This window comes from Molossus molossus, unplaced genomic scaffold, assembly GCF_014108415.1.
Source record: "Molossus molossus isolate mMolMol1 unplaced genomic scaffold, mMolMol1.p scaffold_m16_p_1, whole genome shotgun sequence".
NCBI lineage: Eukaryota > Metazoa > Chordata > Mammalia > Chiroptera > Molossidae > Molossus > Molossus molossus.
In genome coordinates this window covers 232636974-232664069 of record NW_023425344.1, presented here as the reverse complement: position 1 = coordinate 232664069, position 27096 = coordinate 232636974, and the positions used below count along the sequence as shown (strand labels likewise).

General features: G+C 37.6%; 1 protein-coding gene across 3 annotated transcripts in view; it reads left to right on the top strand.

The window, feature by feature from the left end:
• The window catches only part of CEP128 (centrosomal protein 128), a 381990-nt gene that overhangs the window by 316161 nt on the left and 38733 nt on the right, over positions 1–27096 (top strand). For all 3 annotated transcript variants that reach the window (XM_036274522.1, XM_036274511.1, XM_036274531.1), the window contains one exon: positions 13306–13329. In XM_036274522.1, coding sequence (XP_036130415.1) covers positions 13306–13329 — 24 coding nt within the window. The remainder of the gene's footprint in view (positions 1–13305; positions 13330–27096) is intronic.

Genomic DNA, 27096 nt, shown 5'->3' with positions numbered 1-27096 from the left:
GGGACCTGGAAAGTAATATCCTAAGTGAAAGAAGCCAAGCAGAAAAAGACAAATACCACATGATCTCACTTATATGCAGAATATAATGAACATAACAGTCTGTGGAATACGGTAGACCCAGAAACATGGAAGTAGGGCACAGACTGACATCCCTCAGAAGAGGGGGTGAGGGGTGGGGGAGTGGAAAGAGATAAACCACAGAACTTACATGCATGTATGCATGACCAACAGACATGGACAACTAAGCCGGGGACGGGGCGGTGTTGGGGTGGGGAGGAGGGTGCCAAGGGGTAAAAAAGGAGAAATATCTGTAACAAAAAAATAAATAAAAAATTTAAAAAAAAAAAGAAAAAGAAATAAATAAAGATGTGCACATTTGGAAAAATTTAAAAAAAAAAAAAAACATTTTGAAGAATAAAAATTTAGCCCTGGCCAGTTTGGCTCAGTGGTTAGAGTGTCGGCCTGCGGTCTGGAGAGACCCGGGTTCGGTTCCCGCTAAGGGCACGTACTTCAGTTGCAGTTTGTCCCCGGCCCTGGTTGGTCGTGCGGTTGGCAGCCACTTGATGTGTCCCTTCACGTCGATGTTTCTCACTCTCTCTCCCTTCCTCTCTCTCCCTCCCATTCTATCTGTACAAAAAATAGAAAAATATCCTCGGGTGAGGATAAAAAAAAAATTAAAAAAAAAAGAATAAAAATTTAAAAATGAAAAAAAAAAAAAAGAGCAGCTTGCATTTTTTCTGCAAAATGAAATGATCTAAGCACATTACGATATTTTGTAGGGTTGAGCTTGTCTGAGAGTTTGGCTGTGTCTCCAGAGTCAACTGTGGGGCAATTTCAGTTGGGTGACAGATTAAGGGATCACTTCAAGACTGTTCTCTATAATGTCTGTCTGCTCGTTCTTCTCATGTCACTTTCCCAGATGGGCCTTTCCCCGAGTATAGATAACCCATATGTCTTAGTTCATTCAGGCTGCTATAACAAAACATGCCTTAGCTTTAGAAACATTTCTTTCTTACAGTTCTAAAGGTTGAGAAGTCCAAGATTAAGGCAGATGCAGTATCTGTATTCACTTTTGTTGTTGGTAGATTTAGTGGTGGAGAGGGCCCACTTGCCTGAGTCATGGATAGCCATCTTCTTGCTCTGTCCTCACATGGCAGAGAGCAGAGAAAGCACTCTGAGTCTCCTTTATGAGCTCACCCTCATGACCTCATCACCCCCCAAAATTTCTGCCTCCTAATATCATAACACCAAGGGTTAGGATTTCAACCTATGAATTTGGGGGTCATACAACCATTCGGCCATCACACTGTGTTCTCCATTTTGTCCTCCATCTTCTGATAACATCGGCAGATGTGAAAAGCAATATTTTAAGTAATGAAACAGGAGTGTGCAACACATTTGGAAACAAATGCTCATCAATAATACATTTCCGGTTGAAACAGTTTCCATGGACCTCAAAACTCTTTGAGGTTTGAAGCATTAGTAGAACATCACTGAAAGAAATCATAGTTCTCACTTCAGGGCTATCACCCATCCCCATCTCTGGCTGATTTTCCAGAATATAAAGAAATGCTGCAGTGGATTTCCCCAAGCTGGAGTCTTTAAAACTCACCAAGATTCTGTTTCACCCTGTTAACAAATACTTATTTAGCACTTCTTAATTCCTGTAAAGATTGCGCTAAATCGGCCCCAAAGGGTACTGGTCTGTGCGTCAAAGGAGAGGAAAATAAACACCCTCTGACTTGTTAATGAATGACATTAATAGCTAATGAGCAGTTCTTTTGTGTCATGCACTGTGCTCAAGCTTATAAATATAGGTCATGTATTCCTTGCCACAATTCTGTAAGATAGATACTGTTATTCTCATTGTACAGATAAAGAAGCTACTACAGTACATTGCTGGCGCTGCCAGGGGGTGGCTGGGCTCGGATTTGTGGAGGAATCTGCCTGGCTTCCATGCCACCGTACCTAATGCCTCACGAGCTATGGAGAACTGCATTTCTGAGCTTTTTTAAAATCTGAGAATGATTTCATTAGCAAATATATTAAGCATTTTGTGTGGTAAAATACTAACTTGATCCCCTCTCCTCAAAGAAAGAGACTATAAGAAATTGAATAATTTTTAGAAAGTGAGAACTTAAAATTAGTGAAACTTCTTACTGCCTTACTGTAACTTTAAAACTACTTATAAACCCTTAGGCTATACGCATGGTGACTGGAACAGTGTCATTTAAGTCTCTATATGTGGCCCTTGGCATGTGAGGAAGATTTTAATTCTTGGTGCAAGATTAGAAACGATCCAGTAATCTTGAGCACTTCTAGGAAGGAGAAGGGATCATTTTTCTTTTTCCATTCTGCACCTTTTCTTTTTGCTTATTCATCATGTTTTAAATAAACAGACTGAAGAGAGTTGTTATTAAAGCCCTCCTCGGGCTTCTTCAATTTCAGTTTTAAACCAGGTTCAAAATATTCTGGCAAAAATTAAAGGCAACACTGAAAATGTTTGCATAAATTTTAAATTTTGCAAAAAGTGATAAAACTGAAATGAGCTGAAAGAATGACTAATAAGCATCTCCTCTTGTATCTTTGTCTTTTTATCATAATCAGTGATTATTTTGGTTTCAAAAAATTGTTTCTGAAGTGCCTTCCTTTTCCAGACCATCTGCTTTACACTTACTATCCTAAATTGAATTTGTTCAAGGTTTAATGTTTGCTCTTAGAAGTGCGGAGGCTTATTAGCATGCTAATAAATAACATTTAATGTCTGTTAACAATATTTCTATATTTGCTCACGAAACGAAATAGAAAAATATTGCCTACAAGGGACGCCATATCTTTTCTACATTCTAGTGGTAATTGAAATCCCAAGTTCTCATTTCACTGTTTGAAAAGAACGAACACATGTGTCATGAATGAAACAGGACTCGGGGAAGAGGCCATAGATGAGCCCTGTGATGAATCTAAACTGCTGCAGCCCAGCTCTGAAAGAGTGGACACTGCCGTTCACCTGCACAGCAGCCCAGCGCACAGGGCTCTGCGTTCCTGTGCCTCGTCTTGGGACAGCTCCCCAGGGGTATCGACTGTGTGCTTCAGCTGGCCTGATGTCAGACCCGGGACGCAGGAGGGGTTACAGCTTCCTTAAGAAAGGCATATGCAAGACTATAATCCCTTTTATTATGTAGTAAATAAATATAAAAATATGTACTAATAATGGTTTTTATTTGAACATTACATTTTATTGTGTTTTGTTATACTGACACCTGACATCTGTTAAAAATCAAGTCCTGGAATGCTGTTCTGGTGCGTGCAGTTTTGACAGAGAGACTCCAGACGGTTTTCCAGTGTATCCCCTAACCTCCGCCACACACACGCAAAATAGTCCCAGTGGTGATAAAAACGCATTTATTGTCTGTTTGCTCATAAAACTGCACTGTTAGCATATGGTATTTCCATTAGCTTCATTTCGCAGAGCTATTAAATATATATATATTTAAATGTGACCTTTATTTTGTTTTTGAGAGTTAGTATAGACTCCTCTGAGTCAGGTGGACCTGGATTATAGTCTAAGGTCCGACATTAAATCACAGTGTGGAATTCAATCCATTTAATATCTTTGAGTTTGTTTCTTTGACTCTAAGTGAATGAAATTAATAATGTTCACCTACTGAGAGTTTTTATGAGCATTAAATGAAAACATATGTGAAAGCACCCTGTACAATTTTTGGCAAATAACAAGCTTTTAATAAATAATGTTTCTTTTTACAATAGCGGGATATTTTCACTAACAGCCACAACACACACCCAGTGTCCCTTTTGTTCCTGAAATTAAGCGAACCCTTCTGTGTCCCAGGAGCTTTTCATGTGCTCGTCCCTCTCTCTCTAGTGCTTTTCCTTTACGTGTTTCCAAAAAGCGTTCATGTCATCCTTTTGTTTCAGCTCAAATGTCATCTCTTTGTGGGAACTTAAATGGACCCATCAGTCTGAAGTAAATCTCGGTCCCCACCTCCATCACAGTTCCGGGGTATCTTCTTTATTATGTCTTTATCTCCTTTGCATGTAAGCTCTGTGGTGGCAGAGGCCGTATCTTCCTTGTCGATAACTATGTACCCAATCTCTAACATACTGTGTGCATGGCTGAATTAACTAGGTGAATAAATGAGTGGAAGTGTGGGAGGGAGGAAGGAAGGAAAGACATTGTAATGAAAGAAAAAAATGATGGATAGGAGGAATCAAGGACAAAAGGAAGACATTTACATGTCCTGAGAAAGGGTTTATGGTTTATATTAATGTATATACAACTTTTAAATGTTGTTTTAAAGTCTAAAAGTTGCATATAAACTTTCTGGTCTCTATTCTCTTTTCTTATCCCGGGTCAGTGTGTTTCACCGTATCCTCCCCTTCCAGAATCTTACATGTTTGCTACGGGGTGACCTCTGTAAGGCAGGGCGTAGTTCTTAGACAATACTAACACCTGGGAACACAGGGTCATTGTACTTCCTGTAAAGGGCAAAAGCCTAAATATTTTCAATTTTACAGTCCGTATGCTATCTCACAACAACAACTCTGCCATTATAGAATGAAAGCAGCCATAGACCATTTACAAAGAGATGAATGGGCTATGTTCCAATAAAACTTAATTTATGGACACTGAAATTTGAATTTCATGCAATATTCACATCATAAAATAGTATTCTTACTTTGATATTTTTTCAGCCAAATAAAAATGTAAAAACCCTTCTTAGCTCATGGACCAATGAAAACAGTGTACTGGATTTGACCCACTGTCCGACTTTGCTGACCCCTACCTTGGAACGAACTGGTTTAATGGTTATTTATCTCAGGGGTGGTTGCCTTTTAAAAGATTAACTGGAATGGGGGCAGCCAAAGAAGATGTTTTTGAGTTCTTCCTCAAAGAATAAATTCCCACTGGTGGAACGTTTTTGAGAATGGAAGGAAAGTATAACTGAGTAATCAGACCTTTCTGAACTCCTAATATCACGTGTATCTGTGCTTCGTTATCCACAGGTAAGGCCATGAGTGTTACAAGTGGTTTTCGTCCCCGACAGGAGCTACCCGGGTGTGTCTAGAACAAGTTCTCGTCTCATTCATTCCTTTATTTCATAGACTCTGGGATTTAGGATCCGTTCCTCCCAGGAATGATTTTGACAGCAAGACAATAGAGGATACTTTGAACTAAATCACTCTTCTTTATTTATAATCTGAAGGAGTAAACTTTTAAATTTCAAGTAATGATTTTCTTGAAATGTGTGACTTTAAGTTGGGTAAGGAATTATTTGGGGGAACATTTGAAAAGTACAATGTGATATTTCCTCCATATGCAGATATGACAAATGTATTTGAAATTATTATAGTCCTTTTAGTGTTATTGTTATAGCTATTACTATGTACAGTGCTTTCAATGACTGTAAGACGGTGGAGATTTCCAACCCCTCTTCCTGACTCACATCTCTCTCAAACAGCCAAAGCTGCACTTTAAAATTCCACCTTGGGAAGATGCTAGTCAGACTGCAATGAGAAATCAGAAGGAAGCTCAATTGGAAGAAAAAGCAGTTAAGTATTTCATAGGTAGAGATATTTAGGATAATTAAAACTGAATAGTCAAAATAGATGTACTGTATTTTAGGATACACAGGGTAAGTCAGCCTTCAGGTGTACCTTTCAGAAGTGCCACTGAAAACAAAATTTGTTGGGTTTTCTCCTCGATTTTCTTAGACACAAAGAATAGTGCACCGTTGATTTTTCAGAGTACAGAACATCTAAGGTTTTAAATCCCTTAACTACCTTTCCTTCCTACCTGTGCTTGTATATTAGGAAATAGAGCTTGATAATAGGTTGAATCAGAGCCAAACTGAATTGGGAAGCAAGAAAAACCTCACGTCAGCCACATATATTATTTAAAACCATCTGCTGATGTCTTGATTTTCCTTACCAATAGCCCCTCTGTAGTGTAGAACGGTGAGAGGAGCCGGTGCACAGAAGCCCACGGAAGGACTATGGAATGGGAGTGAGAGAGAGACTTTAATATAATGTTCCTTGTGCTTTAATTCCCGAAAAGAATTGAGTGAATGATTCTGCATGTAAATTAGGATGTGAATTATTGAAGTTGCTCAAGGTAAGCAGTTTAATTCCCAAGGTAGAATGAGTGCCTGTACCGTTTAATGACTCAGCTGTGTGACATGCATGATAGTCAACAATCAGATGCTGTGGTTCAAATATTCAGGAGAAAGGGGCTTGGGGCAAAGGGTTCTATGGTTATGTGGGTTTCCTTGTGAACATTCTTCACCGAGAAGCCCAGGAGATATTTGCCCTTGCAGGAAATGACGGAGATGTCAGCCTCAGGGAGCGTCCTTAGACAGCTGTGTTTGGTAGCATTCAGCTACACCCCCTGAGAAAAAAGCACACCCTCCTGTGTCCACAAGTTGTGCATGACACAACCCTAATCATGAATTGTGCCGTAATCACCACTGCACTGTGATTTGCATAAACGTTCAGAGCATGTTCAGCTGGTACTTGACCCACCTCACAACTGGAGACACGCACTTTATTCTTAAAATGTAAATCCTTAAAAAAAAATAATATGGTGCATTGGCTTCTGGGCTGTTGGTTTTCTCCCCTTACTAGTCAACTCCAGTCCCCACATCTCTCTTGGGGGACAGTCAGTCTTTGAAATCGCATCGGTTGCCATTTGCATTGCCTCTAACCACCATCATAGCCTTTATAGGACCTGCAAATAATTTTTAGTTGTTTCCCGATCCAAATGTCAGTCACGCAACTCCAGTCACCTGATACCAGCAGCTTCGCTGTGGAATGGAGCAGTTCCAAAAGTAAGAGAATTCTGGGTCTTTTGCCCTGCATTTGGTGTGTCGTCTTGACCTGGAGGCCCATACCTGTGCGTCACATGACGTGTGCTTTAAAGAAGAACCTTAAAGTCATTCTTTGTTTTCAAGAAAAAAAACAATCTGATTGCATTGCTTTGTGGTCTGAGATATTTTGGTATTAGTTTCATACAGGTGACTAGAAGTGTTTACAAGGACTTGAAGCAAAACCCTTACCTAACTTCTGACTGCATTTTCCAGCAGGGAATCTGTTGAAACAAACCAACAGAGCCGTGTTTGCATATCTTTCTCTTCATCTTTCTCTTCCACCCCACCCCAGAACCCATGGGACACATCCCACTTCGGTGTAAGTGCATACGTAGCCTTTCCTGAATGCTCTCAAACTGAAGTGCAGTGGTCAGTAATGAATGGCCTCATAACAAACAAGACCACAAACCCAAAACGCCAATGTGGGATGCAGCAGAAGTAAGCTAGGGAACAGAGATGCCTCTGGTCTCTATCCCGGCAATAACAGTGGATGAGAAAAAGGGTCAGAAATGTGGAGCACACACTTTGACTCTGTTCCTAAATCCCCTCCTTTCATGCAAGGAAATTATATATCTTTTTAAACAGGCATTTTTTTTAATCAAAATGTTCATATTGACAACTTTTTAGACAAAATCTTGATGCCTTGCTGTGATTTTCTTTCCAATATTTATTTTGTTATCTTGAACCCTGAAGTAGATCATTTGAAAAGGGCACATAAGCAGCTAGTAAAATGAGTTTACAGAGATTGGCTACAAGCACTAGACGATGGCTGAGTCAAACACTGGGTGGCAGGAAACCCTGCAAGCTGTCTAATGCTACCCATGCTACAGTTTTCACAAGTCTAGAGTAACCTGGGCTAGCTTTTACTAGATAAAATACAATTTTATGTACATATTGATGATGCAGTTGGTATATCCAAAGCCAACTTATGCTATATTTTATAGCTTTTTTGGTGTTGCAAACTTGAGGTTGTTTGTGACTTTTATCTGATTATTTTATTTTCATTTATTTTAAATCACCAACCACTGATCCTTTTTCGTGGTGCTTAATAAAAGCCTTTTCTTTCATTTAATATCTTGAAGCTTGGAAAGGAATACATTTGAAATTACTTCTAGCTCTTTTAATTATTAAAAAATGATTGACAGTTTGTTAAATGTAATGGATTGCCATGTGGAAATGTGTCAAAGAGAAAAGCTACATATTTCCATTTCCTTTGACATCGTTCGTGTAGGAAGTAGCAGGTGAAGGGTGATGTTGATGAGGCAGAGTTGGCACTGAAGGGAAGAATGCTGCGCAGTGGTCATTCTGGGGGAGGCCGGAGGGAATTTCTTCCAGGCTTTTACAACAGTGATGGCAGGGAGCCCCGCTGTGGGTTTTTCTTCTTTTAAAATTATATGTCTGTCATAGACCTGACGTTTCAGAGAAGTTTCCAGAATTATTATATACTCGCAAAACTTCTTAGACTTGGAAGGAATAGAAACTCTTGTTATATTTTTATGCCAGGATAATGCTTTTTTATATGCTAATGGCTATATTTAAAGCATTCTTGGAAAATGCATTATTTTGATAAAATGAAGTCACTAGACCTGTTCAGCCATACCGACCAAAGGCAGAACTCTGACTCTTTAAACCTATGAGGCCTCTAATTTATCTCATAGATGGATAGATGAATCAATGTCTAATTGATCAGCTCAGCTTTATCAAATAGACTGTTAGAGATCAGGAACTTGGATACCAAAGATCCACTGGTGCTCATTCTCTAACTTAGCCTACAAATGTTTGTGCATCTCCAGTGATACTAATGAATTTGCCTTGGTTCATTTATAAATTCCAGTGTATATCCCATTAGAACCAAGTAGCAAAGAGTATATACAGCTCCAGGCAAATTACCAACCTCATCATAAAAAGTATAAATACAGCCCTCGCCATTTTGGCTCAGCGGTTAGAGCATTGGCCTGCGGTCCAGAGAGACCCGGGTTCGGTTCCTGCTAAGAGCACATACCTCGGTTGCAGTTTGTCCCCGGCCCTGATTGGTCGTGCGGGTGGCAACCACTTGATGTGTCCCTTTCACGTCGATATTTCTCTCTCTCTCTCCCCGCCCCCTATTCTATCTGAATAAAAAAATGGAAAAATGTCCTCGAGTGAGGATAAAAAGTGTAAATACATATTTTAGAAACCTTTAAAAAGTTTCTGTTGCAATTTATATACAATACTCTATTAATTTCAGTGTACAGCATAGTGTTTAGACATTTTATACCTTACAAGGTGATCCCCCATAAGTCTAGTACCCATCTGACACCATGCATACTTATTACAATGTAATTGACTATATTCCCTGTGCTGTCTTTTACATTCCCATGACTATTTTTTAATAAAATACATATTTTATAGTACACATGTTTTAGGTCTCCCCCAAAATATAACTGTCTACTTTGTCTGTCCAGCAGACGTACAATGTTATGACTAGCAGCATTATTTTCTCTGAGAAATTACAGTGCGTGTAATTCTCCGATTGGTGAGGTCAGCACGCACTCTCCGTTGTAAGTAAATGACTGTGCATGGACAGCACTGTGATCTTTCAGAGTAAACATTAAAACAGTCATTGCCATTTCAGGTGTTTCTCAGACTTTTCTCCTCAGAACTAAAGGACAGTGGAAAAGGGATTCTGTGCCCTGGCCGGTTTGGCTCAGCAGTAGAGCGTTGGCCTGCGGTTCAGAGAGACCCGGGTTCGGTTCCCGCTAAGGGCGCGTACCTCGGTTGCAGTTTGTCCCCGGCCCTGGTTGGGTCGTGCAGGTGGCGACCCCTCGATGTGTCCCTTTCACATCGATGTTTCTCTCTCTCTCCCTCCCTCCTTACTCTATCTGAACAGAAAATGGGAAAACGTCCTCAGGTGAGGATAAAAAATAAGAAAGAAAAGGGATTCTGCAATCACACAAAAAGCAATAGCAACAAAACAGGTTATTTTCCCCTAGAACTTTTTTTTCCCCAAAATCTTTGGAGATTTTTCATTTGATTGTCTGACCGTCCACTCCCAGTTATCACCCTTTCCCTCTGGTTTTTGGTGTTACTTCTCTAGAAATATTTTACTCAGGAGAAATAAATAGATTTGGTATAATAAGATAATTCTTTACATAATATTCTTACATCTTATTTGAGATGTTTCTATTTCGAGTAAAGGGACCGGAAGGCCCGTGGGAGAGCTTCAGAGAGGCTGCAGTTCCCTAAAGTCTTTGCAGGATTGTGTGGTTGGGTAATATCCCGGGGAGGCGATCAGGTTTCATCAGACTCTCAAAGTCCTTGACTACAAAAACAAGAAGCATTGACTTACTGACACCACCTGAACTAGCATGAACATAGCGAGAGTGTCTTCATTACTTCTGGAGGCTGTTTACCCTCACACCTTGTCACCCCTCCCGGTGCCCTGACAGTACTCTTCAGGACCCGGGCTTGGGCCGGCGGGTGTTTGTGATGAGGGACTTGGGAGGGTGTTGAACCTGAAGGCTGAGTTGACCTTGAAGGTAAAATCTGTTGAAATGGAGGTTAAACTACCACAAAACACTACAACTGCAGTTTTAGTAAGAGTGGGAGAGGTTAAGAAGAATATAATTTATTTTGGTATAATTATATGTTCATTCTGGGACATATACTGGAATTTTTTGTATGGATTGCATTAATGCCACAATATTGGCTCAAGTTACCTCTATTTTAAAGAGAAGAACATGAGAGGAAGTATGCAGGTATTTTGTTCAAGAATAAGGATGAGCAGTAGCCTAATTCTTTTATAGATAGAATTATAATAATCAAACTTGTCTGCCAAAAAGAGAAGTCAACTACAACAATTAAAAAATTTAAAATACATTTAAATTTTAAAAGCAAGTTAATATACTCATAAGAACTAGGAATAGTTTTTTTTACTTAGCGTCTTTAAAAAAAAATTAAGACCCCAAAAAAGAATTTAATTGCTTATTAAAAAGCTTATTACAAAGCTTATTAATTGACTGCAATGGCTGGTATTCTACTAGTTGTCATTGATTGGCAAATTGAATTTTTTAAATTTAGTTTAATAAACTGAATTTTTCTATTTCCTGAATTTTCTTTTTCTAAATATGTACATTTTTTTTTCATAGAAAGCTGTCTTAGTATACCATGTTGGAATGAAGTAGGTTATAGACAAACAGACATAAGTAAATTGATCCAAATAAATTATTTATTGATCTTTATACTCAAACAAAATGGAGTTTTCTTGACCATTTGTGATCACAGTCTTATACACTAGGCACATATCTTCTTAGTCAGCTCAGACCAGTATAACAAATTAGCATCGGCTTGGTGGCTTGAACAACAAACATTTACTTCTTACGGCTCTGGAGGCTGGGAAGGCCAAGGTCAACGTGCTGGAAGATTTGGTTCTTGGAGAAGGCCATCTTCTCATGGTGTCCTTACATGGCAGAGAGCAGAAAGAGAAGCAAGCATCGCTGTGTCTCTTATGAGGCACTCATCCCAGCACGGGGCTCTATGCCCACGACCCAGTTACCTTCTAAAGTTCCACGTGTCCAAATGCCTTCACATTGGGGGATCCAGCACATGAATTTTGCTAGTATAAAAACATGTAGCCCACGACAGCACACGTTGCTTTTAAAATCCTTTCACAAATATTCAAGTGAAATAAAGACATTAATACCTAAATTTTATCAGTTTATCTTTGCCAAACACTGAGATATGAATTAAGATAGACATAATTGAATTCAGTTCTAGTGCTTTGACATCGTATGAAATTACTGATTTCAAACCAGCTGTATGTATGCTTTTATGCTAATCCTAAACAATATGTGCCCATATGTATATGATATAGGGAAAACTTAAGGCCCAAAGAGTGGCTGTGAATATTTTGAACTTTCTCAGATGGTTCATATAGGTGTGATGCGGCACAAAGTCTGTCCATCTCTGCAAGGCATCTAATGAGGTCCTGTTCAGTGTGCAGAGGATGATGAAGCATTGCTGACTGGTTTTGTCCAGATACACTGTGAATAGGTGCCTAGTCACAACAGATCAAAGCCCACTTGAGGCATTGTATGCATTTACTATGAAGCACTGAGATGTGACAGTACACAAGTCACCAGCAAAATAGCAGGTACTTAGTGACACTTTGGCTTTGAGGGTGAGGTTCTCTCAAGTGTGCCAACAAAATGTAGTTAAACAGATTATATTGCTGAAGACTGTCTGCTTTGGGCTGATTTTGCATAATTGATTCATTTAACTCATGCTCACATAGCCAAATGTTTAAAGGTTAGAAATGTGCACCTCAGTCTTTCAGTTTGAGGCTTGGAAGTTGGCTTGCAGAAGTCCTCCGAACAAGGCTGGGAGTTGTGTTGGGTGAGGCTGGGAGAATGGAGGCGAGGGCCAAGTTTGTCCTGCTCCTAAGTGTCATGGGTCCATGGTGGTCCCAGTAGAGCCACAAGGGACCTCTGTACCACATCTGCCCCTTTCCTTCTTCGGACTAAATCATTAATTTGACTATATAAATTTTTAAAAAAATCTAGATTTCACATATCTTTCCCAACTGCTTAAAATGAAAGAAAAGTAAGAAAAATGGCCTTGACCCTGCTAGAAAAAGTGGCTTTCCACTTTCTTCGATCTTCCGACTCTCCTCCCTCTCAAATTCAGCCTTTTGTATCTGGCAAAAAGTCCCTATATTTAGCTGTCAACTCTGAAAAGAGTTGAGAATACAACCACTGGATTGAGAATGCAGCCATTTTCTTGATCCTTTAACTTTTTAAGCATTATTGTTAATAACCCTTTTTTTGAAACTGAGATTTCTGTAAATCCTAAGATACAATAAGAAATGAAGGGCCCATCTGAACTCAGGACTGGCTGCACGTGACATATATGTTTCATTATTTTTCATGCTTTGTTTTAATTAACTATTTACTTATGAATTTATTTGATGAAGTGCTCTTCTGTCGGAACTTTACTTACCTTCCTGTGAGATCAAACTTTGTGTTATACACTGAACTGAGAGTTGATATATTGCTAAATTCCTTTTTTATGTCACTGCTATTATCCAGTCATGGTTTATATATTCAACTGTATCTAGTATTATATGTTCTTACATAGATAAATAGTTTTACCAATGCAAAAGAAGTAAAAATCTATTCCATTTAGTAATTATATCCGAACATATGGTATTTACTGTTAAAGTAAACCCCATAGTCCTAACTAACTCCTGCAGAGATGAGAAAAGTCACAGTGATGCTTTTGTGATTAATTCTATTGTAGAGATCACCCTGAGTTTTCATGTTTCACATTTTAAAAATAAATGATTACTCATAGAGAATAAAAAAAGAAAATCTGAAAATTAAGTGAACTTGAAATGATTTTAATAGCTTTGTTTTTATAATTATATATTATGCTTTATTTGCAGGACCGTGTAAATGTGTTAGAAACGGTAAGTTGGGGTATTTTCCATTCTCCTTCTATCAGAATTACTGCAGTTTGCTGATGTGGATTTCTGAGCACTTCCCAAAGGAAGCATTTCCAGAAAAACATTTCTAAAACTACGTCTGCGATTCAAAGGGGAAAATAAACTAAACTATACGTGAAAGGTATGTGGATACAGACTTTTAAATTTTTTTAAAAATTAGAGAAAACAAAAAAATACATATTTAAGTGGCCACTGCTCTATTTAGTCTGATGAGATGAAGATGCACTAATGTTTGGAAAATATAATTAGTTGAAATGTAATCAAATACCCTGTATATTTGTTTCTGTGTTTCTCAATCACTAAAAGGACTGGTTGATATCAAACTGAGATCAGGATGCTATTTATATTTTGATGTCCAGATATTCAACTGCAATATTTTTTACATTGTTTTTATTAATATCCAAATAATGATAAAAACTGGTCAGCCTTTTTTTCAGTGACCTTACCTGCAGGAATCTAGTATTAAGAAAAAAATTTTTTAAAGTGCATGAATATAAAGACAACATGCTTGCAATATTTATTACAATATTATTTATTTTAAATGACTTTAGAATAAAAAGGGGACACAGCATATTGTTTGACACTAAAATAATGGTTAGATGTAGTGTGGAATTCCCACCTAGTGTGCCATAGTGGATATGGAAAAGGCTTAGAATACAGTGCGACATGGAAACACATTCAAGCCATAACACCACATGCACTGTAATGATAATGTCATGATTGGCACATGCAGAAAGAATGCAAGAGAGTGAATAAAACTCAGAAAGTGACTTGTTAGACAAGAACTGGGGCTGGGATTCCATTTCTTCTGTTTTTCAAATTTTCTAATACATGATTCTATTACTTTTATAAACATTTTTATAATAAAAAACCACGTGAACTGGAAGAACAGTAAAATAAATTATGGTACCACCTTAAGATGAAATATTCTTCAGCCATAGAAAGTTGTATTTAAAAAAGTAAACATCGCCATGCTGCTATGTGGGAAAGTAGTAGTACGTGAAGGTATAATGGAGAGAATAATGCAAGCACTGAATATACATATTTTGTGTTGAAGAAAGACTTTAAGAAAACACCCCAAATATTGAGAGTGGCTTGGGGCTAATGGTGCTTTTTATTTTTTTATGTTTTTAACTAACAGAATAAAAAGTAAGAAACCTTTAAACAATAAGGCTAATGAAGAATAAAATATTTATTTCGTGAGTGTGAGGAATGGAAAGATGCTAATGGAGCACATTTTAGTCCTGTGTAAACAAGTGATTTTGATTGACAGTGTCCAGACCCTAGTGGGTAAATAATCTATTCCTTAGATTTAACTGGGCCATTTGGAAAGTACACTGACCTTCTCAGTTTCAGTATGATGACATTGTAGGTGAATAAAATGTTTAGTGTTCCTCCACATATATTTTACTTAACCTTAAGGGGGTGTCTTGCCAACAGGATTTGGCTTATGAACTAAATGCTCTTTTTAAAAGTATGAACAAAAACAGAAATTTTGAGTTTGTGGACTGGAATTCAGCATACAAAATGCCACTTATGCAACATTTAGCAAGTCACTTGTTTCTTGATTCCTTCATCTGTAAATATGATTATAAGTAAACTTATTATATCAGATTATGGGAATTAAGACAGAAAGTATCTGTGGAAATATTTACGACCAAACAAATATTAGGTTATTGCTATTGTTATGTGCTTGCTACTGTTTCTTACTTAAATGTTTAAATTATACCAATTTTCACGAAGCTGAAAATTAGACCAATAATAACAATGGCCTATGGTTTTTATTAGTATTTGTTCGTCTTTTTTATGTATATAATCTTTTTACTAAGATTACTATGGAGTAGAATTATAAATGCCTTATTCTAAGGATTCCTTTAGGAATCAAGGTAAAAATAAAAAGTCATCATGAGAAAAATAAAATTAATTACACGGAACAGGTTTTCTCAAGATGGATTTAATTTGAAGTAATTAAGTAAAACCATAAAAATGAGAATGCTCAGTAATGATGTTAATGCTCAAATATTATGAAATCCTTTGACTTCACATGGCATTATAAGGAACATATTTAATGCACTTGGTAGACTACTCAACTGGTATTTTATAGTCCATAAATTGAATATGCTGGAAATGATCTCAAGATCATTTATTATTCTCTCACTACTTAGCACTTAAACCATAGAAGGGTGCTGGTAGTCTACATTTGGTTGGGTTGGTGTTAAGGGTTCATAGGGCATTGAATGTAAAAGTCTGGAATCCCATTGTTCCATTAGGAGTATTTACAGAAGATTGATTTAAAAGTTTAGTAATTATAATACCTTATAAAAGATAAGATGGTCTTTCTATCATGAGTAACTTGATTTGTTTTGTTGCCAACTATCTGTGTGCTTAGGGCACGACCATGTGACCACTTTCTCTCCTCTTCCTTAACTTGTCCCTTTCCTCCTTTCACTGGACGGTCAACTTCCTGGGTTAGAAAGGACGTTTTACTTGCAAATGCATCTCCAGGACCTGTCAAAAATTCCTGATATGTAGCAGACAACCAGTCAACATTTGTAGAATGAAATAATGAATATTGAACTGAACATATATGACCCTCACAAAGACTGTTCTTAGGAGTATAGGTATATGCAGTACCAGTCCAACAGTTAAGGGGAAAAGTTCCCCAGAAGCAGATTAATTTATTCCTTTCTCTCCTAGCCTTTCTGATCAGCCTTTATTCACAGAAGCTCTAACAATCTTCATTAATCTTTAGTGTGAATCTTCCTAAGAAGAAACCACCTTCAGGCAAAATATAGCAGATGATTTCCCCAAATAAAGCTAAGTGATTGCCTGAAAAGTATCTTCATCGAGGGCCTAGTTCATGGCCGTGAATGGGCCCAGCCGCGGACATTTACTGGGCACTGTATAAAGCAGTACGTTGCCACCAAAAAGGAGGAAAAAATGAAGTGTCATCAGTTCTCTCAAGGACCTTAGACTTTAATTGAGAAGAGAAGTTACTGACATGTGCATTAATTAATGATTTCAGATAAAAATACACTATGACACGTGAATGAAATTTCATAGGAGCTATTTCTAAGAAAAAATGATGGTAAAATAAATTAAGACGTCATGGCAGTCTAGGTTCTTGTGGAAAGTCACAGATTTCTACTTTGAGGTCATGCTTAGGTTAGTTTCGGGAGCCTTGATTCATCACTGAAATGTGTAGAATCCAATGCCATTATACATTTGAAAACTAGGAGAAATAACTCAATTCCTAGAAAAGTGTAATTTGCCAGAACTAAGAAATAACATGACTAGTGCCATCACTGAGTTTTAGAAAATAATAAAAAGTTTCATCAAGAATTTTAATCAATTAACTTTTCTCCAGAAAGGGTCACCAAGCCCTTTAGCTTTACAAAAACCCCTCCAGAAACTAGAAAAAGAGGGAACATACCCAACTCTTTATGAATCGGCAAGCCTTCGAGACAAAACCAGACATAGAAAGTATAACTTAGGGAAATTAAGGGACACATTAACATGATGCAAAAATATTATACACAAAATATTAACAACGATAGATCCAGGTATGTACAAAAAGGAGTCCCCTGGAATGTGAATGAGTCTCTTTCCAGTAAACTAGATGGAATGCTACTCTGTTACTGCTTCTGCTTCCCAGTTTATTAGAATTACTTGGTTCCCTTTTGCTTTCTTCCTTTTATATTAATAACTAGTTTTCTTCCTCATATCAATAATTAGCTACCTAGGCTGACAGTACATTAATATTAAGAACTGTAAATCAAAAGAAAATATAAAAAGAATGAAAAGAAAAGCCACGCTTAAAATATAGTTGTAGAAGGTATAACTGACTAACAATTTGTGTCCAAATCAATTTGTATTTAAACCTTATTGCCAAGAAAGGCATTGGAAACCTTTAAACAACCCACATTTCTGAAAGGAAGGAAGGGAGGGAGGGAGGGAAAGAAGGAGGGAGGGAAGGAGAAAGGGGAGGGAGGAGAGGGGAGGTGGAGAAAGAGAAGGACGTGGACAAGCATTTCAATTAAAGAAAAAAACGTGAAAATATGTTCAGCTTCATTAGTAATCAGGGAAATGCTAATTAAAACCACAAAGAATTGTCATTTCTTTAAACTGTATGCATGTATTTTATGTACTCTTTTGTGTCTCTGACACATTTCACCAAAAATAAATGAAAGGAAATTGAAACATGTTAACAGAACTTTAAAAAAAATTTTTTTACAGCAAAATGATTAATGCTGTCCCTGATAGTAATGTTCAAAGATAGCTAGTGAGTTAAAACATGGTCTTCAGACTGGAGTATCATACCCCCAGGAGTATGCAGAAATCTTCCAAGGGGTATTCAGAGCAAATCGTTTTAAGAGAATTGATTTTTATATCTTTAGTTTTACATGCACTTTCTCTTAAAATATCTCTGCTGGAAGAGGCCATGCTACATTTCATAATCTGCTCCCAGTTTCCAAAAGAAAGGCCTACTTCTCACATATCCAGGGTCCCATGATGGCAAACCCCCCAGGCACTTCAGGGTGCCAAACAAGAGGCAACTGGGCATTTCTGTGCCTTCATGTCCTCTAATGAAGTCACTAAGGTAAGGCTTCTTGTCCTTAGTCGTACACATTTTGGATAAGAACAAGAGCTGTATTAGATATATGGGGATTTGGGAAAGGGGTGTTCTAAAATCGATGTATATTGTTAATTGGTGTTGAAAAGGATTAATGGCAATTTTATTTAATTACCTAATCTCTTCCACCACCCTATTATAATCAGAAAATATGTAGCTCCAGAGAACAAAACTAAGTGTTGAGAAGACATAATTGAAAGAAGCAGTGTTTTATTTCATCCAGGTGACACATTCTGACCTGTCCCCATGCCTTATCTGTTATCTGTCTCAGAATTATAATTCAAAAGTGAGACCATTGTCATAGGGACACATCAACACATTTCATCAAATTGAAAAATGAAGTCAGACTATTTTCTGCTGGAAAGTAAGCCTAATTTGGCTGGTTGGTTTGACAATGAGGATTGGCTTTGCCCATCTGCAGCTCTAGGGTTTTAATGAAAATATGTTTGCTCCAGCCAGATAGCTCAATTAGTTGGAGCACCAAAAAGGTTGTGGGTTCGATTCCTGGTGGGGGCACATAACTAAGTTGTGGGTTTGACCTTCAGCAAGTTCAGGAGGCAACTGATCCGTCTCTCTCTCTCCCTTTTCCCCTCTCTCCCTCTCTCCCTTCCTGTCTCTCTAAAATCAATACAAACATATCTTTAGGTGAAAATATATTGAATGTTAAGATAAATGTATTAAAATGTTTATACCGATAGGAGGGTATTACACTTAAGATTTTTATTTTCCTCAATTTCTATTTTTATTTAAATTTTTTGTTGTTGACATTATTGCAGATGCCCCCCATCCTTCCCTTGCCCACCTCCACCTAGCCCCACCCCCATCTCTTGGCAGTCACCACACTATTGTCTGTGTCCATGGGCTATGCATGCATGTTCTTGTGAAATGCCTCTGGGTGAAAGAGCAATTGTAGTCATTTGACAGTTCTTGGTAAATAGTCTTTTTGATATACTTTCCAGAAACAGAACGTGAACGACTTAACTACATTACAGTCCTTTGGCAGGCCAAGTGGTTTCTAATTCTCTGCTTTCAACAGAATTGAAGGGAGGGCCTAATTGAGCTAATAGGTCATTAAAATTAATTTTTGATGACAGATCACTATATAATCTTTGCATAAAACTGGGAAGGCATTCAAGAAATTGAGTGACATTGTTATAACAAAACTTTTTATTCTCATGTACATTTTTATGTGAATAAGATTTCTCAGTGATTAAATCTACAGAAACAAAAAAATATAATAATGATTAGCATGTGCCTGTGGATACATGAGCTAACTCAGTGTAGAAGAACAGGAGGCTATATCCATTCAATTAAGAGAGACACTTTGGGAAGATTTGGGGTATTGTTTGCATTCACATTTAGTAATTTTTTTCAAAATTTTGTGCCTAGTATTAATTTTAATGATAAATTATTCCACAGAAATTATATAACACTTAGAGCATTATTGCCATAGGGAGTTTTAAAAATCAGGTTTTTTTCTGTATATATACCTTTTTTTTTTTCCCCCTAGGGAAGCATGTGGTATGATAAGATAGCCAATCAAGTCTTGCAAGCATAAATATATTTTATAGTAGAATAAAAGTGTGTACAAGGAAAAGATTGAAAATAAATTCAAAGGGAAAAGGCACAACATAAAATTTCTGTCTTTTAAAGAGGATCTTAGTTATTTTCAAGTGGATAAATGGAGATAACAAATTATTGAACTATTTAAAATTCACTGCGTAAGTTTATATGAGAAATAAAAGAGTTTTATTTGAAAATATCAATATTTACAATGTTACAGAAGTTTCATCCTTTGCAACTACCTAAAATTATGGTGAAAACATTTCGACAATTTAAAAGGTGGGGAGGGGGAGGGCAAGGGATATACAAAGTTTAAAAGTTATTTAGGAAATATCTACTCAAATATTTGAAAACCATTGACTTAGAGCAAATGTGTAATTATATATATATCTGCAACTTCTCAGTGTTTAATCAGCTCCTCAAAATAAAGTCTCTTGCCCTGGCCAGTTTGGCTCAGCAGTTAGAGTATCAGCCCGCGGACCAGAGAGATGTGGGTTTGGTTCCCGCTAAGGGCACATACCTCAGTTGCAGCTTGTTCCCAGCCCTGGTTGGGGTCATGTGGATGGTAATCAGTCGATGTGTGTGTCTCTCTCTTTTCCTTCCTCTCCCCCTCCCACTGTATCTGAAGAAAAATGCAAAAATGTCCTCAGGTGAGGATAAAAATAAATAGTCTCTTAAAGCAACCTAGTCTCCTTTATTTTAAGTGTGTAATTAACAGAGATAATATTATTTACGGGATAAATGCTAACCTGTAGCTATATGGAGAAAAACATAAATAAATTTGCCCATATTAAGAAAAATTATGCCCTGGCCGGTTTGGCTCAGCAGTTGGAGCTTTGGCCAGTGGACCAGAGAGTCCCGGGTTTGGTTCTTGCTAGGGGCATTGCTAGGGGCATGTACCCCCCCAAAAAAGAAAAATTACAAAACACTGGAAAACGTCTAGAAATACGATTATGAAAAACCTGTTTGAGTCTTTCCCACATCTCTAAAGGGTCCATTCAGCTACTGTCATGGTGACAGGTTTGAACTACGCAAGCCAGCCGGTTATCTTCAAGATCTCGGTGTCCAAGCACAGGAGCAGGCCAGTGTGTCTCTAGGGAAATTACTGTTACTTCACATGTCTGCCGTTAGAACAGACAACGGCTATTGGAGTTTTTATTTTTAACTTGCTTTCCTTCCCACCGGGGATCTAGCTACTAATTGTGCTTCATCCTGCATGTGCAGTGTACTCCCCAGGCATTGAAGAGGGCCATTATTCTTTGTGGGGACACTAAGTACTGCTCTAGGGCACTTACCAGTACATGGACCAAATAGAGTTAATGTACTTACTACAGTGTCCCCGTCAAGCTCAGGAAATAACTGACTTGAGTATGCAAATCTGGCCAAATAACTGTTAATTACTTGCAATGCCTCTTCTACATTTGTAAGAATCTTGAAGCTAAGTAAAACTTGCCTTTATCTCTTTATAAAGCTAGAACTTACTGTTTCAAAACCAAAGATCAAGTTAGGTTCATTCTGGGTTGTGCCAAGGCTACTTGCCTCTCATTGAGGCAGCCTGAAAGGTTCGGTCAGGTTGGCTCCCCACCAAATAAAACGCAGTGTGCTCTGTACAGTTTTGACCCAGAATCAGGTGAATCTCAGCAGTCTTGGCTGAGCTACATTGTAAAATTTTGGATTTGTTCGAACTTGACACTTCCTGGGAACCCATTCAAACTGAAACCGGAAAAGGTTTTGCACAAACCCTGTCCTGCCCGGTCTGCCAAGTTCCCCACCGCTCTGATGTGAGCCTACCTTCTGTATATTCGCATCGAGGGCAAACGGAATGTCCTCATGAATCTCGCATGAGGGATCTTGGTTGCAACAATCTAGACATTCTCCTTTCGCCACCTTGTCGTAAAACACAGAGCCTGTGTTCTGTGTGAGTCAGTATTAAACTATGTATGCTTTCCAATAATGGGGTCACCTTCAAAGGGTTAAATTTCTGCAACACGACTGTGCTTATGGTCATATGAAGAAAATGCTACTAAAACAAGTAGGCTCTTTATCCAGAGTTGCAACCTTGTGGCGAAGGGTGATGACCAATTAAAAAGTGAAAGACTTCAGCCTGCAAAAAATGATTTCTTACAGCCCTGTCAAAGTTTTCATAAACATGGTGACCCAGGGAAGGCATCACTGAGAAATGACTTAATGAATTTAGCTTCCCCAGCAGAGAAATTTAGTATTATTGAATTGCTCAGTGTTTGGAGGTCAGACAGACAGCTTTATATTTTGATGCTGATAAGTAGTCATGCTGCCTAACTGCCTTGCTTGATAATAATGTATTTTAGTAGTTCTCTTCTGAACACTGTCAATGTTATAATGCCTTCTCTGGGCAAAAAGCTCTTTCTTTGTATTGTGAAGATAATATGGGTGTATATTATAACAACGAAAGTATTTTTCTGAAAAATATTATATACATAAGAAATGCTTTCTGTTCTCCTTAAGAGAATACCTGGGTGAAATCTCAGAGTAATTGCCTATTAAGTTGTTTCTTAAGATTCTAACTTAACTATAAAACAAAATATTAGTATAATACCATCAATATGCATATAGTTGGTGGGAATAGTGTATGTTACACACATTTTTGAAGTAGCCTGTAAAGCAAAAGCTGATTTGGGGGATTTTCATTTTCTGCATCTAATTTTAACCAATCACATATAGGTTTCAATTGAAAATTGTTATTTAAAACTTGCCTAATTTAAAAAGATGGTTATATGGTAAAAATAGTATCTGATTGAAAGAAAAACTAGATTCTAGTCACATATCTACCATAGGTAGGCACGTGGCCCTGGACAAGTTGCTTAAACTCTCTACATTTTAATTTTCATTTTGTTTTGTTTTTTTAAATGGTTGGGCTGGACTAGGTGATATTTAAAAGGTCCTCTCCCTAGTAAACTATAGTCTAGTCTAGGAGGACTTAAACATCTGATCTTCACAAAATTTCCACTCTGCCAATAGTTGCCATCGACTATTTTAATCATACAACATTATACAGCAGATACTTGTTGACTCCCTCCCGTGTCTCAGTAGTGTCCGAGGGCATATGGCAGCTTAGGTCCCTGCCGTGGACTCACGTTGTAGGCAGTGTCACATGTGAAGGGTGCTTAGAGTCCTTGTGGAAGTGCCCCGCCTTCGAGGTGAAAAGCCTGGAGGCCAGAATAGTTTGTGAATTGCCAAGTATGGCAGAACTTGGGCTAAAATTTAAGTGTCCTCATTACTGACACAGTGTTCTTTTCATTCTACACATTCCACCTGTGACTGGTGCGCGTAATGAAGACATAAGCAAGGAACAGTTTACAAGCAGCCTGTGAAATTTGCAAAGTGAAGAAGATAATTAGCAACGAGATTCCGTATTTACCTGGAACAGGACGAGAAATAGACTCATAAATAGGACACTGATGTTCTTGGACCCTGTTTGGAATTGTCAGAACATGCACTCAGCTTAATGGGAAATGGAGTTTCATAAAAGCCACTTTGATCTCATTTCCTTCATTTTGAACGTTGAGTTGGCGTGCCCCTGGGTTGCATTACTAGTTCTGTCTTGAGCTTGCTCAGGGTATTAAATGCCTCAGTTGATCTTTTTTTTTTTTTTTTTTTTTAATGCATCTGCATACCAGCTCTAATTCCACTTACACCATGTTTATAAAGTTTAAGGGCTTTTAATAAACTTTGATCTCAGATGAAAGGCTAGGGAGAATATATAAATTGTCACTATTAGCACTATTAATATAAATATCCAAAGTAGTCTTATGTTAATTATTTAACATTAGCAAATGATTTCAACCTAACATTGCCCCTAATTACATTTTATTTAAACATCAAAGAGTACAAGATAGCCCTTCCCTTCCCATTATTCTCCTTAGGCTCTGTTCTTAATTATTTTGCATAGCTGGTGTCCCATGAACGATTTTCTAGTGCTTCTTCCACGTTTTTCTCTTCTAGCCTTTCACTCTCTCCGGTATTCACAGCAGAGGCCAGTGGGACATTGCCTTGTTTGTGTTATTGTCTTCAGACATTAACCAGATAAGCACATTAAATATGGGCTCACTGACCTGAAACACTTGGATTCTATGAATTACTCCCTTTACATCGTTTCAGAGAACCTCCTGTTTTCATCTTCATCCCTTATTTCTCAGAACTCGTTTTGCTTGGTAATACCTCAAAGCCCCTCATTAGACATTAGTTTCTCCTTGAAGAAGAATGTGTTTGTTCCCAGACATGTAGGAGTGAGAGAGAGGGTAAGGAAAAGCCAAGGGAAACCCAAGTTTCTTCTAGAATGATCTGGATTTGATGGACTGGGAGTTCGAAGACCTGGTTGTGAGTCCTGGCACTTTGAACATGGGCAACCCAACCACTCTGAGCCTAATTTCCGTTATCTATGAAATTAGGTTGCTGAGAAGATCAAATGAGATATTGGGTGCGAAAGTCCTCTTCTAATTTTTAAAAATATTCCCCCTTATGCGTGCAGTACCTTCCCCAGTCTCGAGAGCAGTATATGGACTGGAAAGTTTTGACTCATTTCTCAGGACATTTGAATTTTCGTCCCAGTTCTGCCACGCTGGTTATGTATCTTGGCACTCCACGTTATACAGATTTTACCTCCAAAATTCAAATCAGTTGTTTCACATTCAGGCTCTGAGGAATTTAGATTTATAGTCTTTAATTAATAATCCTAATAATTTCAGTTTGCAAACCCCCCCCCCCCCCCCCCCATGATTCAGTTGACCTAGGGTAAGTTCCAGTATTTTTTAAAGCCTCTCAGATAATTCTGATGAGAAGTCATGGTTAAGACTCACTGAGTTCGGCCTTGTTCCTTGTGCCCTTTCAGAACATCCATCCACCCCCTGAGCGAAGTGCTGCTCCGCCTTCACGTCGATTGAATTTAGTGCTGTTTGTTTACACTGAATTAATTCCTTGCCCTTTTGGCTAATACCATTGTGTATTCTGTCCCCAGTATTTTTTTTCTAATTAAAAAAAACAAAACAAAAACAGTTGTAAGAGTCTTCTTAAACATTTTCCAAGAATCCAGGGTGCTTAATTTTAACATCTTACTAAAACTTAAAGCTTGTTAGACCTATCTTTGAAGGCAGACTTGCCCAGTCATGGATTTACCACGTCGCAAGTTTAACAAATTGGCCAATTTACAAAGACAGTATCTTTGGAAACTATATGAACAGTTACAAAACCAAATAAGTTGTTAAATCGGTACTATGTTGGATAAATTGGCTGTTTAGTCTATTTGCTTTTGGCATGTTGACTAAGATCATGTAAACTACCTGACTCCATCTGTCCTTTGTCCTTCTCCTCTTACTACTTCTGTGTCCATCCCCTCTGTACCATCACACTTACACCTGTTATCTGTTTCTCCATTCAACACGTGACAACCTCCTGTTCCATGCAAAAGACAAAGCATGGAGCGTAGTTCCTCTAGCAAGACCATGTGGGACAAGCACTTCACGAATGCTCAGACTTCATATCACACCCCACAAAAGTGGTTTAGGAAGCTCACAGAGAGGAGAAATCTGTCAACACAAAATGAAGAGGCAACAATAAAAGGCAAAGAAAGAGCTTTTCAGGGTGGTTTACTGTTCAGTATACCTCTTGGGTCAATTGGACTCAGTCTTGGTTTTTTAATTTCTTTTTGTGAGGATTGATTTTTTTTTTAACTTTTTTTTTTTTTTTAAGATCTCTTAAAAGACAAAGAAAAAAATTTTCTTTTTTAAAATAGGAAGAAAACTTACTGTCTTGCAAAATTCATATGGGTCTATTGAACCCTGTTACAAATCTAAGATACATATGGATCTTGATGATCTTATTTTCTTGAAACATTTTCTTATTTTATAATTCTAGAAATTATTTTATTGTTATCTATCATTTTGAACTATGCTAGAAAAGGTGAAAATAATAGGAAAATGAAGAAATAATGGAATCACATAGAAGGATGTTTTAATAATTGAACTGTTATGTAATATTTTAGTTTTCTTATTATGTTCTTCAGTGTGTATCAGGAACTGAAGAGTCTAAGATTTTACCCTACTTGCAGGTTACCAAGTTAGGTGGCCACACTTTCATGGGTGCTGGAAAGACACGAGACAAAGACTTTATTGTTCATAGTACAGCAGGCCCCATGAGCTTACAGGTTTGCGTCGGTACCTTTGCTCCCCAGGTCCTGTGGGGCCAGTGTGGAGATGGGTCCAGGTGGTGGTGCACACACAGTGAATTTGTGTTATATGTGAACAGCCCAGAGTTTATGCAACCCCCGATTTTATAAAGGGAGCTATAGAAAATCCTACCCAACCATTGCCCTAGACGGAGACTCTATTTTCCAAGTCTGTTTGCTGTACAAACATCCTTGAGCAGCTAGCTATTCTGGGACAGCAGCAATCACAGGACATCCAGCAATGCCATGGGTGCCTTCGGACAAAATATTGTATTATCTTTCCAGAACTTTGTAAATCCTTTTTCATTGTTGTTATTGCTTTTATTGAACTCAGATTGAGAATTCAGAATTTCTCATTTTCTCCCATAATGACAAAGAAAAGGAAACTGACAGAGAAAGACATTTCACAGTTATTAGATGATTCAAAAGATGAATATAAAGAGATAGACAGTGGTACTCTGATACTAATGATGATGGTGAAATTGATTATATAAGCAAAAAGTCAGATTATGAGTCTTTAAATGATAATATCCTAGATGAATTTTTTTTTCAAACCCAAGAATCAATGAATGAACAATATATTTTTAAGGACACAAAGGAAATTGGGTACTCTCATCTCATTAGCTATTCAACAAGAATAGCTTTATCATGCAGTATTTTGCAATAAGAACCTGAATCAGTCCATTTTGCTCCAAGAATGTGTGACAGTTCTCTCTCATCTTTTGCCATGTTTGTGCACCAAGATTAACTTCATATGGTTTCTAAATGGGCAAATATTGAAATCAATTTGTATAAAAATGTGATTGGAAGGAAAAGATGATATAGCAATGAAAATTTTTATTGGCTCAATCATGCTTATAAATCTAAAAAATGGGGGGAAAAGCGATTATGCAGTAAAAAAGATGGCCTTATCAATTTACAAATATTAGGGGCTGCCGCGGTGTTAGAAATACTGTGTTTTGAAGATGCAAGCACAAGAAGTACGAACCAGAAGTGATAATAAACTAGAACTCATTTGAAATGTATTTGAAATCTGGAATCAGTATTTACAAGGTGGGTATTTTCCAGAATTGTGAATGGCAGTTATTCAGCAGTCGAATGCATTCATGCTTTCAAAACCACAAGGATATGTAATATGCTTAGATTCTCACTAAAGTTTCTAATAAAGTTATTTATTTCACTCTCTATTTTTCTCTAAACTTCATCCAGCAGACCAGAATAATAAATGGTGACTGCTCATTTTTCCGATATACTAAAGTTTAAGCAAAAGCACATTGTTGTGTTCCAGGACCTGGGAGCAAACTGCCATTCTGTATTCCCACCTCTTTGTTTGTTT